Genomic DNA, 19,238 nt, shown 5'->3' on the forward strand with positions numbered 1-19,238 from the left:
GAGGCGGGACAGAGAGAAACAGGAAGCAAGAGGCAGACCAGAGAGGAGGTTGGAAGGGGCGGGAGATCTTGGGAGGGCCAGGACACCTGTGAGGAAGCCTCCACCTGGGACAGCTCTCCTGTCTCCGTGCCAACGAGGCGAGGCCCAGAAGGAAGGCGGGGAGGGTTCTGGGTGCCCATCCAGCCAGGGAACAGGGCTGCCGCTAGCCCATACGGTGCTTCTGTGGGATGGTTTAAATAAAGGCGCCTCTCCCCAAGGCACTTCTAATGGAAAACTATCATACTGATAGGTTAGGGCCTATTTTTCCTGCCATCTGCAGGAAATATTCACACCTCCATGGTCTATGGGGCACCCATGGCACCCTTGTGGAGTGTGCAGCCTGCACCACGCCATGGCAGGCCTGGCTGGGAAGGGCCCTGAGCCTCTGGCCTGGATACCAGGGAGAAGGCAGGAAGATTTCCCCCTGCCTCTCCTGCTGGGTAATTTCAGAGGGTGGTCTTGCCTAAGCGGGAAGGAGAGAACACAAAGGGGTCCTGAATGTTTCAGGGAGTAGTCAGGAAGCACAGCCATGAGTTGTGCCGCTTGGGATAAGGGCCCTTGACTCAGGATCCAGGGAAGGAGCTGAGACCACAAGCTCCCTTCTCATCTGTGGCCTCCACTAAGCCCAGCGTGTACGCACAGAGGCACAGGGGGCCAGCCAGAGGCTGGGGCTCTCGGGCGTCTTCAGGTGTCCTGGCCAAGGTTCAGAGAACACAAGAGGCAGGGGGCCTTCTCAAGTCCCTCCTGTCACTGCAGGGGCCGCGGCCCCCCGGGACTGTTGCTGGAGCATCCCAGGAGGATGGAAGAGGTGGGCGGAGGGTGGCAGGGAGAGCGGGCGAGGCCGAGGGAGAGCTCACCTTCTGCGCACCCAAGAAGGCGTGGCAGTGACATGAAACAATAGGTCACATGGCCTTCCCATCCAGCCTTAGCGTGCCTACACATCTGCACAGAGAAGGAGAAGAGGTTGAGAGGAGAAAGGGGGGCGGCAGCAGCACAGAATAAACCCAAACAGCCGTGGTGGCCAGAGAGAACACAGGATGGTCGCAGAGACAGCAAATGAGGGGATGGGCAGAAAGAGGAGAAATGAGATGGTGGGAGGAGAAAGTGGTGGGGAGGGGAGAGCACAGACTGAGACAGGGAAGGGGGAGAGAGAGCAGAGGGGAAGGCTGGGCAGAGGTGCGGGGAGCACCCCCATCATGCATTTGGAGACAGGTCACTCAGACTCCATGCGGAGGGTGGGAAATCTGCCTGAGCACATCCATGTGATGGGACAGGTCCTCGGCCCGAAACCATGAAGGCCCGGCCTGTTGTGTTTCCAGGGTCCTGCCTGTGAGAGGGGTCTAGGAGAGGGGCTTCTGCTCCCTGAGCTAAGCCTAGTAACAAAAATATTCAGATCTTCAATGTCTGCAGTGTGAATGGGTGCTCTTTAGTTGTGGTACCCTTGTGCAGCGCGGAACCTGCACAACTGGACTTTAAACTCAGGCCTCCCTGAGCAAAACTGAGCCAGAGCATTTGAAGGGGCTCACAGCTGCCCACCTCCCCCCTCCCCCCGCACTCCAAGGGGTTGTGCTTATGTCTGCGAACACAGAGTGCAGAGTGACCCCACATGCGGGTCCCAGGCAGGATATAGAAGGATATAAAAGGCACCAGGGCCCAAAAAAGCTGTGGACAGATTTGCTAAATCATGCCCGTGAATGGGAGAAAGGTGGGGGCTTCGTGACACCTTTGTAAAATAGGTCAGTGGAGACAGGAGATGCCTCCCCAGGGGAAGTCCTGTGGCTCTGTGAAAGCCTGTAGCTTCAACAAAGGTGGGCACAGAGGGGCTGTTGCCCACTGCGCCTCCCAGGCGTCCAGAACCCCCAGCCTGATTTCACACATGCAGCTCTTCCTGCTCAAGCCGGGCCTCTGGGCCCCAGAAGGCGAGCTCTAGCCCAGGCTTCTCAGAGACTGTAGAGGAAGAGGAGAGAAGGAGCGGAGATGCAGGGTGGGAGAGAGCCGAGCAAGAGCGTGCGCCACGTTGGCACCGGGAGCTAACTCTACCAAAGAGACAGACCATCCGGACCCTGTTGCCAGGGAGAGGCGGGTGGGGTGGGAGTGCATGGTTTGGGGCCCGGCATGAGGTGTGCTGCGAGACGAAGGAGCAGGGGGCCCCGGGTACCTTCTGGGCTCCAGAGAAGGCATGGTAGAAGCTGGACACGTAAGTCATGATGGCTTTCTCATCTGGGCGGGCGGTTCCGACGATGTCTGTCAAGAAATATCTGGAGTTAAAAGCCAGCTGGCGAACACGTGATGTACTTCCTGATGTGACTTGGAAAGAAGTTTACAGAACCTCCAAGTCTTCTTGCCCAAATGCTGAGCCTGAATCCTACCCGCTTCTGGCATCAACCTCCACTTACAAGAATAGAAGAGGTAGAGGGAGCAGAGAAACAGTGTCCCAAGGAAGCAAACGACAAACCCAGAATAAGGAACGTTCCACGAGCAGCTGGCCCCGTTTCTGCAACAAGTTCAGTGGCAGGAATAAAAAGGAACGGAGGGAGGAGGGGGGTGCTACAGATGGGAAAAGACAGGAGAAACAGAACAACTAAATGCTACGTGCAGACTTACTGGGATCCTGATTAAAACAAACCAACTCTCGAAAGAACCAACTGGGGGAATTTTATTTTGAATTGGGCAGTAGATATATCAAGGAATTACAGTCACCTTGCTAGGTATGGAATTTGTTTTACGGTTACATAAGAAGATATCCAAATTTTTAAGTATGTATTCTGAAGTATGTAGTGGTGAAATGCTGTGATGTCTGGGATTTGTTTTAAAATATTTCAACTAAGAAAACAAAAGGGGAAAAAGTGGCAAAATCTAATTGTTTCTTTGGGATGATGGCTATATGGAAGTTTATATACTATTCTTCCTGCTTTTGCACAGATTGGAAAATGCTCCCAGACAGACATTGTCACCAACTATCATCTCTCCCTCCTAGTCTCCTAAGGGCCCAGTCATCTTTCTAAAAAGTCACTTGCTTTTCCATAAATGCTGGATATCCCTTCCCTTTCCCCTACAAGTTAGGTGTGGATATAGACCCCAAATTCCTAACCACCCCTGCGAAGTACTCATCACTGAGAGCTCTCTGTGAATGCACATGTTAATAGACTCCTCTTTGCTTTTCTCTTGTTAATCTGTCTTTTGCCAGTCTAATTTACAGGATCCCAGCTGGAGTGCCTAAGGAAGTAGGGGAAAAGAGTTTTTCCCTCCCCTACAACAAAGGAACACTGTGTTCCACCCCAGCACCCACCACCCCAGCTCCAAGACAGAAATGAGAGCAGGCCGTTGATGCAGATCAGCCTCAAGGGCACCAGCTAGCCTCCCCTCCAAACGGCAGGGCATGAGGAATCCCTGATAGGCACGTGCCCCCCAGGGCTCCCCAGATGAGGTCGCAGAGCCAGGCCTCTTCCCCTCCCACCTCGGGCCGTTGGGGCCCACCCAGCTTGGTCACGGAGTGGTGGGTGGGGGGATGAGGGGGGAGGGCAGGTGAGAGAAGAGCTGCAGGCACAGAAGGAAACACCTTTTACCTTCAGCATCCAACATCTTGGGGATGTCCAGGTACTTCTCTGCCACATCAAAGGCTGTGTTCAGATTTGTGAGTGGGTCGTCCTAGAGGAAGAAGAGGATGAAGGCATGGGGGGGGCCCAAGAAGCCACTGGTCACCCACACCTGGGTGATCAAAGACAGGGGTGCAGAGAGGACGTCTATGGCCCCCTGGTCCCCAGGGCCCAGCTCTGGGTGTACAAGGCCGGCTTCCCCTCTAGACCTTGCTGGGTGGGCGTTTAAAGTGCCATTTTTCCTCCTCAAGTCTCAGTTTGTCAGAGAAAGAGCGTGAAGCATACTGGCCTGCGGCCCAAGAAAGAACGGCTAAGAAGTACACACCGGGAGCAGGTCACAGGCCTGGGCGCTGCTCGTCTTGGCTCCTGGTTTCAGCTCTGCCAGGAGCCGGTACGACTGCTCAGCAACCCACCCTCGGCTTCCCCTCTGCTATTTAGGAGTCGGACTAGGAGACCTCAAGCTGCTCGCACTCCATGAAATTTTGGGGGCTCCTTCAAACAGCCACAATTTAACTATTCTGACTTCTGCTACCATCTCCAGAACACAGACTGGGGACTGGGAAGGATGCGCAGAAAGCAGAGCCCATGGGCACCGTGGGTGGGAATGCAAGCTGGTGCAGCTGCTGGGAACACAGTATGGAGGGTCCTCAAGCAGTTAAACCTCGGCCTGCCTGCCATATGACTCAGCAGTCCCACTTCTGGGTATACAGCCCAAAGAACTGAAAGCAGGGACTCAAACCGATATCTGCACGCCCATATTCATGGCAGCAATTTTCACAAGAGCCACGAGGCAAAAATAACACAACTGCCCACTGACAGATGAGCAGGCAAACCAATGTGGTGTCCATACAATGGATTATCATCCTGCCTTCAAAAGGAAGGAGATTCTGACACCTGCTACCACCTGGGTCAGCCTTGAAAACATTTGCTCAGGGAAATAAGCCAGACACAAATACTATATGATTCACTTATACGAGGCATCTAGGGTAGTCAAGTTCATTGAGTCAGAAAGTAGGACGGTGGCTGCCGGGGGAGTGGGGAGCGGGGCGTGATGGTTTCATGGGTGCAGGGTCTCAGTTGTGCGGGACCAAGAGCATGGGAGACATGTCCCTGCCACCACCCTGTACACCTCAGCATGGCTCAAGTGTTTATATCATACGTGTTTTGTGTTTTTACATATGTTACATTTTATGTTTTACCAGAATTAAAAGAATTTTTTTTAACGTGGGGAAAAAACCACTAGGTAGCAATGGGAGTTCCTTGTGGGTCCTCCCCCACTATTTCCTGGCTCCCCAGACTAACCTACAGCAACCTGGTTTTTCCAGCCCAGGACTCAGTGTCCCCGTTTGCAAAGACAAGAATCACAAAGTTACAAAGAAATAAATACATTCATCCAGGATGCTTTCAGGAAGAAACTGCTCAAAATAGAGAAGGTGGAGTCCTTCTGGGAAAGTTGCTGACAGCTTCCAGAATGATAAAAAAAAAACAATGCCAAGCAGTGAAAGTCACTTCCGTCCAGGGCCTCAAGCAGCCCTCGGGCCCCGGGCTACACCCGCCGGCCACACTCAGTTTCCAGGCACAGCCAGGCTCCCAGGCCCAGCTAAGGCCACAGCGGGAAGGAAGAGCTTCCCGGCGAGAGCCCCACAGCTCTCCCCTACGTTCAAACGCCACTTGGCTCCAGCAACCTGTGCTTTCTGGAAAGCATCCATGGTTCAGTGGGACCAGGTCTGTGCTAGGATTTGGGCTGGATTTTACTGATGCTACTGAATTAAGGAGAAGAGAGACAGACACAGTGAAACAGTGAAAAGACAAGACATGCGGGGGTGGGCAGCTGGCTGGGTAACAAAGGGCCCTAGACTCTCACCTCCCAGAGGGCCAAGACCCTACAGTCTGTGGCATGGGGGGAGGGACTGGAGAGCTACAGTCAGCAGGGCCCCTCTCTATATGGGGTGGCAGACGGCTATGGGTTAACCGGCTGTACCCCAGCACACGGACACAGGAACAGACACACACACAACTATCACCTAGGTGCATCAGGCAAACAGTAAGGAGGTGTGTGATGATGTCTTTGAAAGAAGAAGATCGCCACCTCTAGGGTTTCCTGCCTCGGCTGTTTAATTCGGCCACACAGCGTTCGGGTAAGTCAGGCGGTTCTCAACCTGATTTTCTTCCTTGCGAGGCAGCTGAGCTGGAGTGCAGGGACCCTCCCACCCACTAAGATGGTGGCTTGGGAAGAGCTGGACCCCTGACCAAAGACACATGCAGGGCCAAGCCATGGGCTTCTCTCCTTCACAAGGTGGGCCTGAGGGGGGTCCGGGTGGCTCAGTAGGTTAAGCGTCTGCCTTCGGCTCAGGTCATGATCTCAGGGTCCTGGGATCGAGTCCCACATCGGGCTCCCTGATCAGTGGGGAGCCTGCTCCTCCCTCTCCCATTTCCCCCTGCTTGTGCTCTCTCTCTCTCTGTCAAATAAATAAATAAAATCTTAAAAAAACAAACAAAAAAAAAAACAAGGTGGGCCCGGGGCCCAGCCTCAGGCTTCGGCCTGGCTTCGAGTGACTGGAGGATATGGGAGTCTACTCCTTTTCTCCCCCACACCCTGGAAACTAAGGCCCTGACACCATGATGGACTTGCCAGAGCAGCTCCCGCACTGGCAACATCAAGCCTGGCCTCTGGGGGCACAAGCCAGGTGGGGGTCTTCACTGAACACTGTGTTCTCCAAGTGTCAGGGTCAAGTGGAGAAATGTAAGAACAGGCATTCCTAGAAACTGCCTTGTCAAGAGATTCACGCACGGACCGGCAACATTCCAACCCGAGCTCTAGATCATCAGCTGGGGGTGTGGGGAGGGCTCCACGGGTGGCCTCTTGGCACCGGGATGGGCTCAGAGGGAAGCTGGTGAGTGAGGTCAGAGCGGTCCCCGACAGGCCTCTCCAAGGTCTAGGCCAGCCCCGACACCAGAAGAGCTCCCACCGCCTGGTCTGCTCCTCAGTACATACACATGCTCAGGAAAATCCCCCAGCGGCTTCAAGCCAAGAGCGTAAGTGAAATTAAGCAGTAGCTAAAGAAAATCCCCCAGCCAAACTTCAGCAATGAGTTTGGTGGAAATCTGCTGGGACTGTACAGCAAGTCTTGGACCTGGATGGGAGCAAATGCCTCTCACATGCAATAGCTTAAATTGTGGAAGTACTATACCATTTTATAAACCCCAAAAAATAGAAGGGGAAAATGTGAGTGAAGATCCCATCACCCCAACAACATGCTGCAGGGTTCTAATACGCTGTGGGCTATTTGGGTCAGCAAGGACACGTATGCTGTGCACACAGGGAACCCAAGTAGCCCTCATAGTGGAGATGCTTTTCTCTGACTTCTACAGGCTGTCTCTGGGGCCAGTCTAAGGGGAATGACACCCCTGACCATGGCCATGGGCTCTCAGAAGAGGGCCCCAGGCCTGCCCTTCTACCTCCCCCCTACCTGGCAGGGACCTGGCAGCCGGGAGCCACCGCACGTACCTTCCGCAGCTTCCCGTAGTCAATCAGCTCAGGCCGGTGTCGGTGGATCAAGGCACAGAAGCCAAGGCCATCCTTCCAGCTGCCCGAGGGAGAGAGAAGGTGGGGGGCAAGCTGGTAAATGGGACTGGGCATTAACTAAGGGGAAAGCTCTAAACGAGGATTGCAGGGGAGGGTCCTCCTTTTTTCCAGAGATGAACACACAGTGCTTCGGAGCAGGAGTGAGGAGAAGACAGGATGGGAAGCAGCATTTCTTCCTGCCACAATCCCAGGCACTGGGGTCAAGATTTTGGGGGCCTGGCAAGTTGAGACACCTACCACATCCAACTCTACTCTCCACCAAGGTCTCCATCCCCTCCCCTTCTCTGCTCTGTTCCAGTGCCCCAGGCTGGAACTTTCTGGACACTCTCCTTGGGGAGCTCCCCAGCAGTTTGAGGAGCATCAACCGAAGGCGTATGTAGCAAGCAGCTAGATCGAAGGCACCGCTGGGAGGGAAGGTGGCATCAGAGGGTCTGTGGCACCCGCCCCTCGAAAGCAACGTCTTCCCCAGGGACCTCTGCTCTGTTCTAGAGTTGAAACGAACCCAGCCAAAGGGGGCCGGGGGGTCTTGGGGGAACAGCCCAGGTTCTGCAAGAGCCCCTCAGCCCCCAGCCACTCACCTTATGTGGAAGTTCTGGATGTTGACGTTTTTGTAGGGGGCGGTCTTTCTCTGACACCACAAGAGTAGCCCTTCCTTCGCGGAAGTTTCTGGGAGGAGGGGGGCGGCGGGCAGAGAGGTCAGTGTGCGGGAAGCCCCACCCACTGTGCCCACGGGGTCCATGCTCCGCCACACGAGGGGTCTACACAAAGATGCCAACCCTGGGGCTACCAGGCCACTAAGTCTGCTTCCTCAACAAAGTCTGAGAAGTTATTTGAGAAACAAAGAAGCAAGTGAGGCAGCGTTTACGAGCTAGCCACATAACACACGTAAATACTGATCTAATGGCCTTTCAAACTTTCAGAATCTCTTCCCCATCCTTCCCTTTTATTCAAAGACAGGGAGCATTACAAAGTAAATCAGCAACCCGTGTCAGGTCTATGTTTGACTGGTCTATGAAATCTGAAGTCCTGGGATCTCCGCATTGGGGTATTCAGGCGGTGTAGAGTGCACACAACCGTGGGGGACAGAAGCATTAGGATCATCTAAAAAATAAAGTTTCCTTATATTTAATGCATGGGTGGATGCCATTGCTGTATGTGTGAAGCAGACACATGTCTGTAAGGTAAAGCAGGTAGGCATCTGAGGGGACCACAGGAGCTCCCTGCACAGAAGGGCTGTAAACCACTCTGCCCCCATGTGCTCGCATCTGTGAACTGCAGAAATGGAACCCCAGCAAAGAGGGTTCATGGGTGATCTCATTTACTCTCAATTCACAAAATGGACTTTAAAATGACATGACATGATTTCTGCAAAGATAATATTTCAAGCACATGCAAACAATGAAAAAAATCAGCAAAGCTAATGCTTCTCCTCAGCTCAAGCTCATCAGCCATATTATAAGATTAAAACAATGACAATTTAACCAGAGCTAACAAGAAATCAGCCCCCAAAGAATCAAATTGATCTCACCAAGAAGGCAATTTGAAAATGGATTTATATCCACCATCACTCACAAGAACCATGTTCGAAGTGACTACTGTGGACACCTTTTTAACCGCTTCAGCCCTAAATACCAAGCATCTATAAACCAAACTTAGGCCTTCACATGGCTATCTCATCATGTGTCAAACCAAAATTTCCAGAAGGAAGCAATTTATTCCACATTCTTCCCATCAAAAGAATTACTTTGAATAAAAATATTTATAAGATTCCTGGGCCATGAAAATGAATAAAAATATATTTTGTAAAGTTTACGTATTTATTTATTTATTTTAGGAATCTCTGCACCCAGTGTGGGGCTCGAATTTGCAACCCCAAGATCAAGAGTCGTAGGCTCCACCAACTGAGCCAGCCAGGCACCCCATGAATAAAAAATATTTTTAAAATATTATCTCCATCTCACCTTTTTAAAATTTGTTTTGGTATGTGTGTTTCATAATACGAATATCAATACGCAAATACAATTTATTACAAAATAAATATACACATATCAGATAATAAAGCTCAAAAACTGCTGGAGTGTGGAACCAAAAGTTTAAAGAGATCGCGCGGCCCCAGACTATTAGTGGCCTCTTAAAGATCTGTGACGTGGCCACCAGAGGGGGCTATGGGAGCGAAGTGGAAGACCTCGGGTCCACTCGGAATCCTGCAACACAGCCTCCTGGCTGCCAAGCTATTTCCCTGCCCTTTTGGATTTAACAACCCAAGAGCCAATACTTCCCCACAGCACCCTTGGGCAGTCCCAAAGTGAGTGGGATTCCCTGGGGCCAGGATGTGGCCCACAATTGGGCCCCCACTGCCAGGGGTCAGGGGGTTCTCCAGGCTGAGCTCAGGGAGGAAGACGTGATGGTGAGGGCGGGGGGGGGGGGGGGGCCTTGGGGACTAATGAAACAGCAGGAGACCCACCTTCCACAGAGATGTCCTGGATGGCAAAGCGGAGGATGATGGTCCAGATCATGCCCAGGGTCATTTTCACGTTCCCATCCACAATTTCTACAGAAATGGCATTGGGACATGTTAGGATGGCTGTTAACAGGGGCAGAGTTAAAATTCCCAGAGTGCCCACATCACTGCATGTACCACATAGGAAATCAAAGACCACACAGCTCCACTTTTAGGAAAAAGTAAGTATGTTTTTAAAAGTACAATTAGATATCACAGGTGCCAGGAGAGAAGTCTATTTGCGGGTGACCCGGGGAACACGAGATAGGTGATCAATTCCAGTGGGTGCATCAGGGAAGGCAAGAGAGACTGACAGAGAAGAGGGAGAAGTTTTTAAATCATCACAAGTGTTCTGGCAACTCTGTGAGTTGGGGAAGTCTGGGCAATCACAGCTCTCAAAATAGCCATCCACACCCAAAAAGCCAGTGTAGGCAACAGAAAGGAATCAATCCAACAAAGGTCTGTAAACTGACATCTTGAAGGATCCACTAAGTCACAAATCAACCCTTGGGTATCAAATGCATATTTTTTAAAAAATCAAAGAACAGCTTCAAGATCACAATTAAGAGATAACCCACTAAATTCAGTCTAAGTAACACTTTTTAGACTTTAAAAAAATGCTATAAATTCTATGAAGTAATTTCTTTTTCCTGTACCAGGCCCAGAGGCAGAGAATACAAACATAAATACCTGTCTTTAAGGAGCCTAAAACAAGGGAGCCGTTTAAGGTCTTGGGGGCTGAGCCTGTGGCAATCAAATGTAGACTCCTTACCCTCACCTGCTTCCAAATCAGGAGACAGTAACCCAGCCCCTGGCAAGGTACTCTCAGCTAACAGTCTGGCATCCAAAGAATATCTTATTTTTTCCAACCTGAAAAACTGACTATAGGAGAAACCTAACAGAACCATGAGAAAGGGTAACTTGCAGGAACTCCCAATATCCTGAGCCCATGTCCACTAGGGTCTGCTTCCCACAAATCCATTAAGCAAGAGTGGATTCCACTAAGGAAATGATATTCGAAGATCTTATCGCCTTCCTCAAAAGGGAGGGCAAAACTGCGAGCCGCTATTGGCCCAACAAGGTACAGAGCGCTGTTGCTAATTCCCGGCAGGGCGGGCAACTCCGCTGAACCTGCATTGGGGTGCTGAGGACGAAAAGTGTCCATGTCGGGCAGGGGACAGGATGTAACTCTTCCTGCTAACAAGGGCCTTACATGCCCCTCCCAGAACCGCAGACACCAGTGGGGCACAGACCTGAGTCGGAGGAGGGCCTGGGTGAGAGACAGAGAAATGAGCAGTACATGACCATCTCCTTTAAGAAGTAAAACAGCCAGCCAGCACTGTGCAGAGCACGCTCGGGGGACGCAGAGGCAGTCAATCAGCTAAGAATCAGTTCATAAAGATCTGGTTTTTAAAAAATGCCCTTTTATTTGTGATTTCCAATGGTTTCATATCTATAATGTTTAAAGGGTTTATACAAATTGATAAGAAAAAGGCCAAATTCACAATAAGCAAAAGACCTGAATAAATACTTCACAAAGCATGAAATATAACCAATTTATAAGTATGTTCAATTTCTCTTGTAATTAAAGAAGATAATATCTTCCCAGCTATTAAATTAGCAAAGTTAAAAAACAAGGAACCCACACCTTCATGTGTGTTGATGGTAACAAGCCTACCTGGCCCACTGTGGCTAGAAGTATAAATTGGTTTAAAAAAAACACTTTCTGGGGAGCCTGGGTGGCACACTTGGTTAAGCGTCCAACTCTTGGTTTCAGCTCAGGATGTGATCTCCGGGTCGTGAGATCGAGCCCCACGTCGGGCTCCAGGCTCAGCACAGAGTCTGCTCTAGATTCTCTCTCCCTCTGCCCTTCCCGCTCATGCTCTCACTTGCACTCTCTCAAATACATAAATAAATGTTAAAACAATAACAACAACTTTCTGGGAAATAATTTGGCAACAGGATCAAGCATCTTGAAGTTGTTTGACTTTTTTTTTTTTTTTTAGAGATTTTATTTATTTATTTGACAGAGGGAGCACAAGCAGGGGGAGTGGCAGGCAGAAGGAGAGGGAGAAGCAGGCTCCCCACTGAGCAGGGAGCCCAAAGCAGGACTCGATCCCAGGACCCTGGGACCATGATCTGAGGGGAGGCAGATGCTTAACTGACTGAGCCACCCGGGGACCCCGAAATTGTTCGACTTTTTGACAGTGAAGTCTCCCTCTAGGAATCTACACCCAGCCGATGATCTGACATACAGAGTTAAGGCTGCTGTACAGAAGAGGGTCATTTATCATGGCCCCAAGTTGGAAAGCGAGAATATACTAAGTACAAGGTGTGATGGAGTTAGATGCCCTGCCCGTCAGCCATCTGCTCAGAACCTCCACGACTTCGACTTCCCACCTGACTCGGAGTCAAAGCGGCCAGTGAAGCCCTGACAGTCCCCCTCCACCCTCCCCATAGCTCTCTCCTCCCTGGATATCCACGGGACTTGCCCCTTACCTCCCTCCATCTCCACCTCATCTTCTCCTGGAAACCTCCCACTTTACTCCCTGCTTGATCTTTCTCCACCTGACACCTGTGTGTGTGTATTTTCTCTCTCCCCCTTTCCAGAGCATAAGCTCCACGAGGGGAACAATTTTTCCATTTTGCATCACAGCTTAGAGCCCAGCAGAGTGCCTGGCCCAGAGACAGCCCTCCATCAATATTTGTTGAATGAATGAATGAATGAATGAATGAGTACTGGAGGGCTCTACACACGTATGGGTGAATGGGCAGAGGTTACCCAGGTCTGCGGCTGGGAGAACATAACCACACTCAGGCTCCTCCAGGGCAAAACTCAGGTCTGGAACAGAGCGCAGCTATGCTCAGCAATTAACATAGCCACTAAAAATTACATTCATGAGTTTTTAATGACCTGGAGAAATCTTTATAATATGGAAAGTGGAAAAAACAAGTGTGAAATTTCATGGACGGTGTTTCAAATACAGGGGATTTTTTTTTAACGTCTAGAAGAGGCTCCGGTGAAAGAGGCCTCCACTCTTGACCTTTCCAAGAGCAGAGGTTGCAGCACTGGCCCCCGCCTCTGCCCCATCCTATAGCCCCCTCTTGTGCCCGTGTGAAGGCCAAATACCTGGCCTCCTGTGGCCTTGAGTTCAGTGTCCTCCCAGCATTAAGGGAGACAAGAGTGGCTTCTTTTGGGGGTCTTGCCTACTTATTCCTCTCTCTCTTCCCCCAGAAACTCACTGAATTGCTCACTGAATTCTCACTCATACCAGATCCTGCAGGAAACAGGAGAGCCAAGTACAGGCAAAAAGAGTGGGATGTGTTGACACCCCATGCCCCACCCCAGCCTCAGGGCCCACTGGCTCCCTGTCCCACCCCCAGAGCAAATCCTTTTCCCAGGCATCTGTATGTCTGGATCAGGGAGGCCCCATCTCACCAGCAGCTTTATGTCATGGGGCTGCCAAGCATGCTGGGTCCAAAAGGAGGGTCCCCAGGCCACAACTGGGCCCTGTGGACAAAACATGAGAATGGACTATAATGTCTGCTGTGGGTACGAGAAGAAGGGGGGGGCATGTTTCTGCCATTCCTGGTCTATAGCCAGCCAAAAAGCATTCACATCCTGCATTTACCCCCTGCCCCCACCCCAGGGATGCAGTCACCCACCCATGATTCAGGCGGTAGAATGAAGACATTCCACATGACAGAAACTAGACCCCTGGGGGTCACCAAGCTCCCAGACCCATGCTTTAGCTACTGCACCCACCACCCCCTCCGCCCCAAGGACAGGTGATCAATTATCAAGATCATGCCCAGGCTCCTGGCACCCAAAGCCACCAAGCCCCCCCCCCACCCCGCCCAAAGATCCTAAGATAAAAAATCCTTCTGGGTCCTCTCACCTGGTTAAATCCCAACCACTCACCTAGGTCAAGCCTCAATTCCATGAAGTCTAGACATTCTAAATCAAGTACAGTACAGGAAACCCTAAGGATCTATTCTAATCCCTCCTGGACGTACGGAAATTCCTTGCCTTCAGCCTCAAGCGCACACCTCCAGGGACAGGGCCCATATGCCCCTCCAGAGCAGCCATTCCATTCCCATAGGGCCTCCTGGGCCTGGGTCTGCCCCTCAGGGGTTCACCAGAGTCTAGTCCTGCACCACGTGGTAATCCTTTAAAGATCTGGGGTCTTGCCCACGCTGGGCTTGCCCCCCTCAGCCCAGAACGCTCCTCAGCGTAATGGGCAACATCTCTCCCCACCTGGACCCCCACGAGCGCTCACTCCAAGGGATCTGCTCTACTGCCTTTTATGTTATAGTCTACAGCAATAAACTGCACTTCATTACAATAAACAAAACCCATTTGGGGCCTCATCCAGTTTCCTGGCACAGCCGAGCAACCATCCCAGCCTCATCTGAGTGCTCAGTTTGAAACAGGAGAGGTGATTTCAAAGTGGAAGGCTCGGCCTAAAGCACGGACTCCCTAGGGCAGTGAGGAGGTCAGGATTATCTCACTTTAAAGGAGCCTTTCAAAATCTTCAGAGAAGTGAGGCCTGTGTGAGAAAAGCTGGAAATCTGAGGCCAGCTAGGTTGACTTCCCGGAAGGTCAGAGGGGCCGGTGGAGTTTATGCCCGAGGTTGTCTCTGCTCCTCGCCCTCTGCCCAGGCAGGCACAGCCAACCTGACTCACCCCTCCGCAGCTGAGGAAAAGCAGACAAGAAAGTCGTCCTCGGCCCCCGCGCGCCATGTCCGCAGCTATGGGAATAGGTTCAGACCTCAGCTCTGGAGCCCAAACTCCCAGGCTCATCCTGGCTCTGCCACATGGAAGGAGTCTGGTCCAGAACCCATGCTCAAGCACACCACAGGCTTCCACCCTAGCAACTTTCTCAGCCTAAGTTGCCGTGATTATAAAATGTGGCTGGTGATACCCACCCTACAGGCCTGCCCACAGGTGGAAGGGGAGAGCCCATGCCAAGCATCCTGTCTAGCCAAAGAGCTAGAACCAATGCTCTTCTTCTCTCCCATCTTCCCCCTTCCTCCTCCCCTTTGGACCTCAGAGTTAAAAAAAAAAAAAAAAAAAAAAATTGTTAGGTAGCTGTTTAATTTTTCTTTCTAAAAATCTGGATTTCTGGCTTCTTTTGAAAAAATGGGAAGATCTAGCCATGCTGGACCTGTATCACCCCCACAGCAACAAATGATTAGTAGGTGCCCCACTTAGAAGGACATGCCTTCCCCAGTTCTCCACAATCCCCACCCATCCCTACTGTCACCCCTGGCCCCCCTTACACATCCTTTACTTCCCTGTCCCAGAGGGCATGTGAGCTTGCACCAGACCAGCTGAGCGCCATCTCCTCTGGTTTCCCAGCCCTGCTTAGTTGAAACGTTTTCTGCCAAGTCTTTAATCTTCCCTAAGAGAGTAAACTACTCTTTTAAGAAGCAGAGAATATGTTTCCACTCACAAAACAAAGTACCCCGCTAGGTGCGAGTCCTTCGAACATTTCCTGAGCACCTGCTGTGTGCGCCACACGGATGTAGAGACTCGGTCTTTGCTTCACAGCTGAAGATGTGCTGGGTGGGACACATGAGGCAGCACCCACAACTGCTCAAGCATGAGCCTGAGCCCCAGGAAGGCAGGGCTTGGCGAAATTTTTCTGCCAAAGGCTGACAGGAAATATTTTCAGCTTTGCAGGCCATACGGTCTCTGTCACAACTCTTCTGCCCATTGTAGCAGGAGAGCAGACACAGAGAATATGTAAACAGACAGGTGTGGCTGGGTTCCAATATTTACGAAAACCCATGTCGGCCGGATTTGACACCGCGGACTGGGGGTTGCCGATACCGTGCAAACATTCGCGTTTGATGTAGCAATATAAAATCCCGCAATTTCTGGAAAGAAAGGGGGGCCTGGGGAGGGCTTTAGACTCATCCCACCAGAAAAGAGATGCACTCCTCTGATTTGCTGGAGCGAGTCCCCTGCCCTCTTCAAGAAAAGGCCACGCTCTAGGGGGATTTCTCGGACACAGACCTGGGCTGAGCTCCGGCTTTGCCACTTACTGACATTGGGACCTTCAGCAAGGTACTTCATCTCGTTAGGCATCTGGTTCCTTCTCATCAAATGAGGATAATAACGAGAGCCACCAGAGAGGCTGTGGGAGGGATCCGCGAGATGCCAGCACCAAGGGCTTTGGCATAGTACCTGCCACGGTGCGTTGCTCGGGGATCACAGCTGTGCGCATACGTCAAATGATGAACGAATGGATGGAAACCCTCCCTAGCTTGAGATTTCTGGCACGCACAGCAGGTGCCCAGTGAGCCCCGGCTGAATCCAAGGGGCGCAGTGCTGACAGGGCCTGGCTACAGTGTTCCCTCCCCAAATCCTTTGGGGCCACCACAGTACACACAAAAAACTGCATTGCCTCTCTTAAGCCATTAAGAACAAACGAATAACAATTTATACTGAGCTTTAAAAAAATTTTTTTTCAAGCTAAGGAGAAAGAGTCAAGAAGCTAATCTGCAGAGAAATGCTATTAGGAATATTCCTGAAGGCTTCTGGACATCAGTCTTCCCAGGGCTCCGTGGGGCCTCAAGGCAGCCTTCACCCTCCACCCAGCCCAGGTCTGACACTCTGCAGGCAGCAGAATTCTCTGCCCCAGGCAGCAAAGTGCAGGCAGGCCTGTGGGTGAGGGAGGTGGCATTCCACTCTCATGGGATCTCAGGGCACCAGGATTCGGCTGGTGTTAGGGGGGTCAGGAGCAGGGAGCAGGCCCTTGGTTTTCCAGGGGGCAGAGAATGGATGGAAAGTGTAGTTGTTACATGAAGAATCCACAGGTCGACCAGATGGAGGTGCTGGTGGCCCCACTTCCCAATGCACCCAGGGGTGTGGGAACCCGGGAGTCAGGCAGAAAAGGCGAAGAGAACAGGGAGCAGAAAATCAGGTTCCGTAGAGCAGTCAGACGGCAGGCCTCACTCACCTTCAGCTCCGATGGACACGAGCTTGACCCCCTTGCTGGCTATGAAATCCAGGGCCTTGTTGACGTTGGAGATCTTGTGCACCCTCATTTTGCCTCTCTCCGGCTTGGCCAAGCGCTCCCCTGAATGCAGACCAAGGGGGGGGGCAGGGAGGGTCAGATGCTGTTTCCTGGGAGCAGGGCTGCTTTCATGACACCCTCGTCCAGGAGCAGTGAGGGCCACCCTCGCAGGGAACAACAGAGAGAGTCAATCCTGCCTCTTTCCTGCCACTTCTCAGACCTCAACTGCTTGCCTCCACCCAACAGATTTGTAGTAAGCCCCGTATGTCCGGGACCTGGCTGGGTGCTAGGAATACAGGGGTGAACAAAACACTTTCCTGCCTTCGTGCACTTCTGGCCCAGGAGGAGACAGACCTTCAAACAGAGAAACACACAAATATATGCAAATGAACAAACATCAAGAAGGATAAATGCTTAAAAAGAGGATGCAAAGGAGGGCAGGTGGGGGATGAAGGAGTTGTGGGATAGTTAGGAAAGGCCTCCGAGTGGGAGGGCAGCCGGGCCATGACAGCAGGGAGCGATGATCAAGGCAGAAGGAACAGCACATGCAAAGGCTCTGAACCCCTTCTAGTCTATACTGTTTGGCCCAGGAAGATATGTGGGCACTTTAGAATATTCTGAAAAAGTCCCCTAGTGTTTAAACGGAGCTGCCCACGGTGTTCCTCTCTCGCTGGAGAACCGCTGCCTCTTGTGGGTTCTCCTTGGCTCAGCTCCAAGCCAACTCCCCACCCTCAGCCCGCCCCCTCCTCCAACGCAGGTTCCAGGGTCAGAAGCTTCAGGAAAAGAGCTGGTTTTCCAAACACCCCGTTAAGAGCACTTTCAGCTCAGAACAGAGGCACTCGGGGACCTCTTTAAATTAAAACTCATGTGTGCCCATAGCAGGGGGAAGGGCACATAGCTATAGAGTCTCTAAAAGGCCAGGGACACCAAAAGGCTGAGAACTACCATCCTAGAGCCCGAAACTCAGGACCCTTGCACCTGCCACGGTCTCCAGCCCCACCTCGCCGCACATCCCCACCCCGCCACACCCAGCACGTAAGCAGCCTCGCCATGACTGCTCAAGGAGCGGGGCTGCCACAATGTGGTAGCAGCACTTCTCCAGGGGGCCTCCCAGCACCACCCTCCCCCGCCACCGGCTTCTTGAGAGCAGACTTCCTGCCACAGATGTGATTAGGCCTGGCAGCTCCCAGGGAAGCACAGCTGGGTTTTTATGATTAAATTAAGACTTTCCACTTGCAGCTCTCCCAAGGCTGTGGCCGCTGCTCAGCCTCCCCAGCTAGGTACCCCACCATCCCCCTGGGCAGACAAAATGCCCCGGGGACTCCCTCCCATAGGATGGATGAGGCAGCACCCCATCCCACCCCCACCCTGAAGGCTCTCCTGCTAAAGCCCCAGCCCTTAGGTCATGCCGAGCCTAGGCTCCCCAGCCAGCGCCCCAGCTGTGCACACTGGCTGGAACAGGACTTCTCCATTGGGACAGGGAAGGCAGTGAGGCCAGCAGTTCTCGCGCTTCTGATGCCCAGCCCCTTTCTCCTGCCTCCTAAGTTTCTAATTTAGGAAGTCTGGGGTGTGCCTGGGACTCTGCATGTGGACAAGCAGTCCTGCGGATTCTGGTGTGGGTGGTCCGGGGACGCTACTCAGAGGACCTCTCGGGGCACTAGCCCCTTCTTTCTGTCCTTCTACTCACCTCACGATGCTCAAGGAGGAAAAGGCAATGTCTCAGTGACTTGATGTCCCCCACCCCAGGGAAAGAGACAAGTCCAATTCACAGATGTGCAAAGGCCCGCCTGTTCCGTGGGGAAAATGCTGCTAGTTATGCAGAAAAGCCCAGTGCAGGGCATCTGGTCACTCTGATATTTGTTGAGCATCACATACATGCCAAGTGCTATTCTGAGCACTTGGGACACAGAGATGAGACCGTCCCTGCCCCAAGCAGCACAGGGTGGAATGGAGAAAAGCACAAATGGGCCAAAAATGATCATGCCATGGGGAAAGGGACACAACAGAGGGATGAATGGGGTGTGACAGGAGCCCAGAGGAGGACAGCCACTCATATGGGGAAAGCCTTCCTAGAAGCAAATTCTGAGCTGAGTTTTAAAGAATGAAAAAGAACAATACCAGGTTTGTGTAAACTAAGAAATGTTGGAAGAGGAGGCAGGGTAGGACATTCTAAAAGGCAGGTAGGGGAAAATAGTACCTAAAAATGGTTCCTAAAAAAAATTAAACATAGAATTATCATATGGTCCAGCAATTCCACCTCTGGGTATTGACCCCAAAGAACCGAAAGCAGAGACTCAAATAAGATACCTGTACACCCATGTTCACCGCAGTGCTAGTCACAATAGCCAAAAGGTAGAAGCAATCCCAATGTGAATCAGAAGATGAATAGGTACACAGAATGCAGTGTGTACGTACAATGGAATGTTAGCCTTAAAAAGGAAGGAGAGTCTGACACGTGGATGAGCCACAGAAGGACATATACTGTCTGATTCC

The 19,238-nt window shown here is 51.8% G+C and overlaps 1 protein-coding gene across 3 annotated transcripts in view; it reads right to left on the minus strand.

Moving 5' to 3' along the window:
• ACTN1 (actinin alpha 1) overlaps positions 1–19,238 on the minus strand; it is a 93,483-nt gene that overhangs the window by 21,679 nt on the left and 52,566 nt on the right. For all 3 annotated transcript variants that reach the window (XM_032405395.1, XM_032405394.1, XM_032405396.1), the window contains exons 3-8: positions 16,689–16,808; positions 9,686–9,772; positions 7,800–7,887; positions 7,144–7,222; positions 3,606–3,687; positions 2,198–2,283 (exon numbers count right to left, since the gene is read on the minus strand). In XM_032405395.1, coding sequence (XP_032261286.1) covers positions 2,198–2,283; positions 3,606–3,687; positions 7,144–7,222; positions 7,800–7,887; positions 9,686–9,772; positions 16,689–16,808 — 542 coding nt within the window. The remainder of the gene's footprint in view (positions 1–2,197; positions 2,284–3,605; positions 3,688–7,143; positions 7,223–7,799; positions 7,888–9,685; positions 9,773–16,688; positions 16,809–19,238) is intronic.

Source organism: Phoca vitulina, unplaced genomic scaffold (genome assembly GCF_004348235.1).
Source record: "Phoca vitulina isolate PV1807 unplaced genomic scaffold, GSC_HSeal_1.0 scaffold7, whole genome shotgun sequence".
NCBI lineage: Eukaryota > Metazoa > Chordata > Mammalia > Carnivora > Phocidae > Phoca > Phoca vitulina.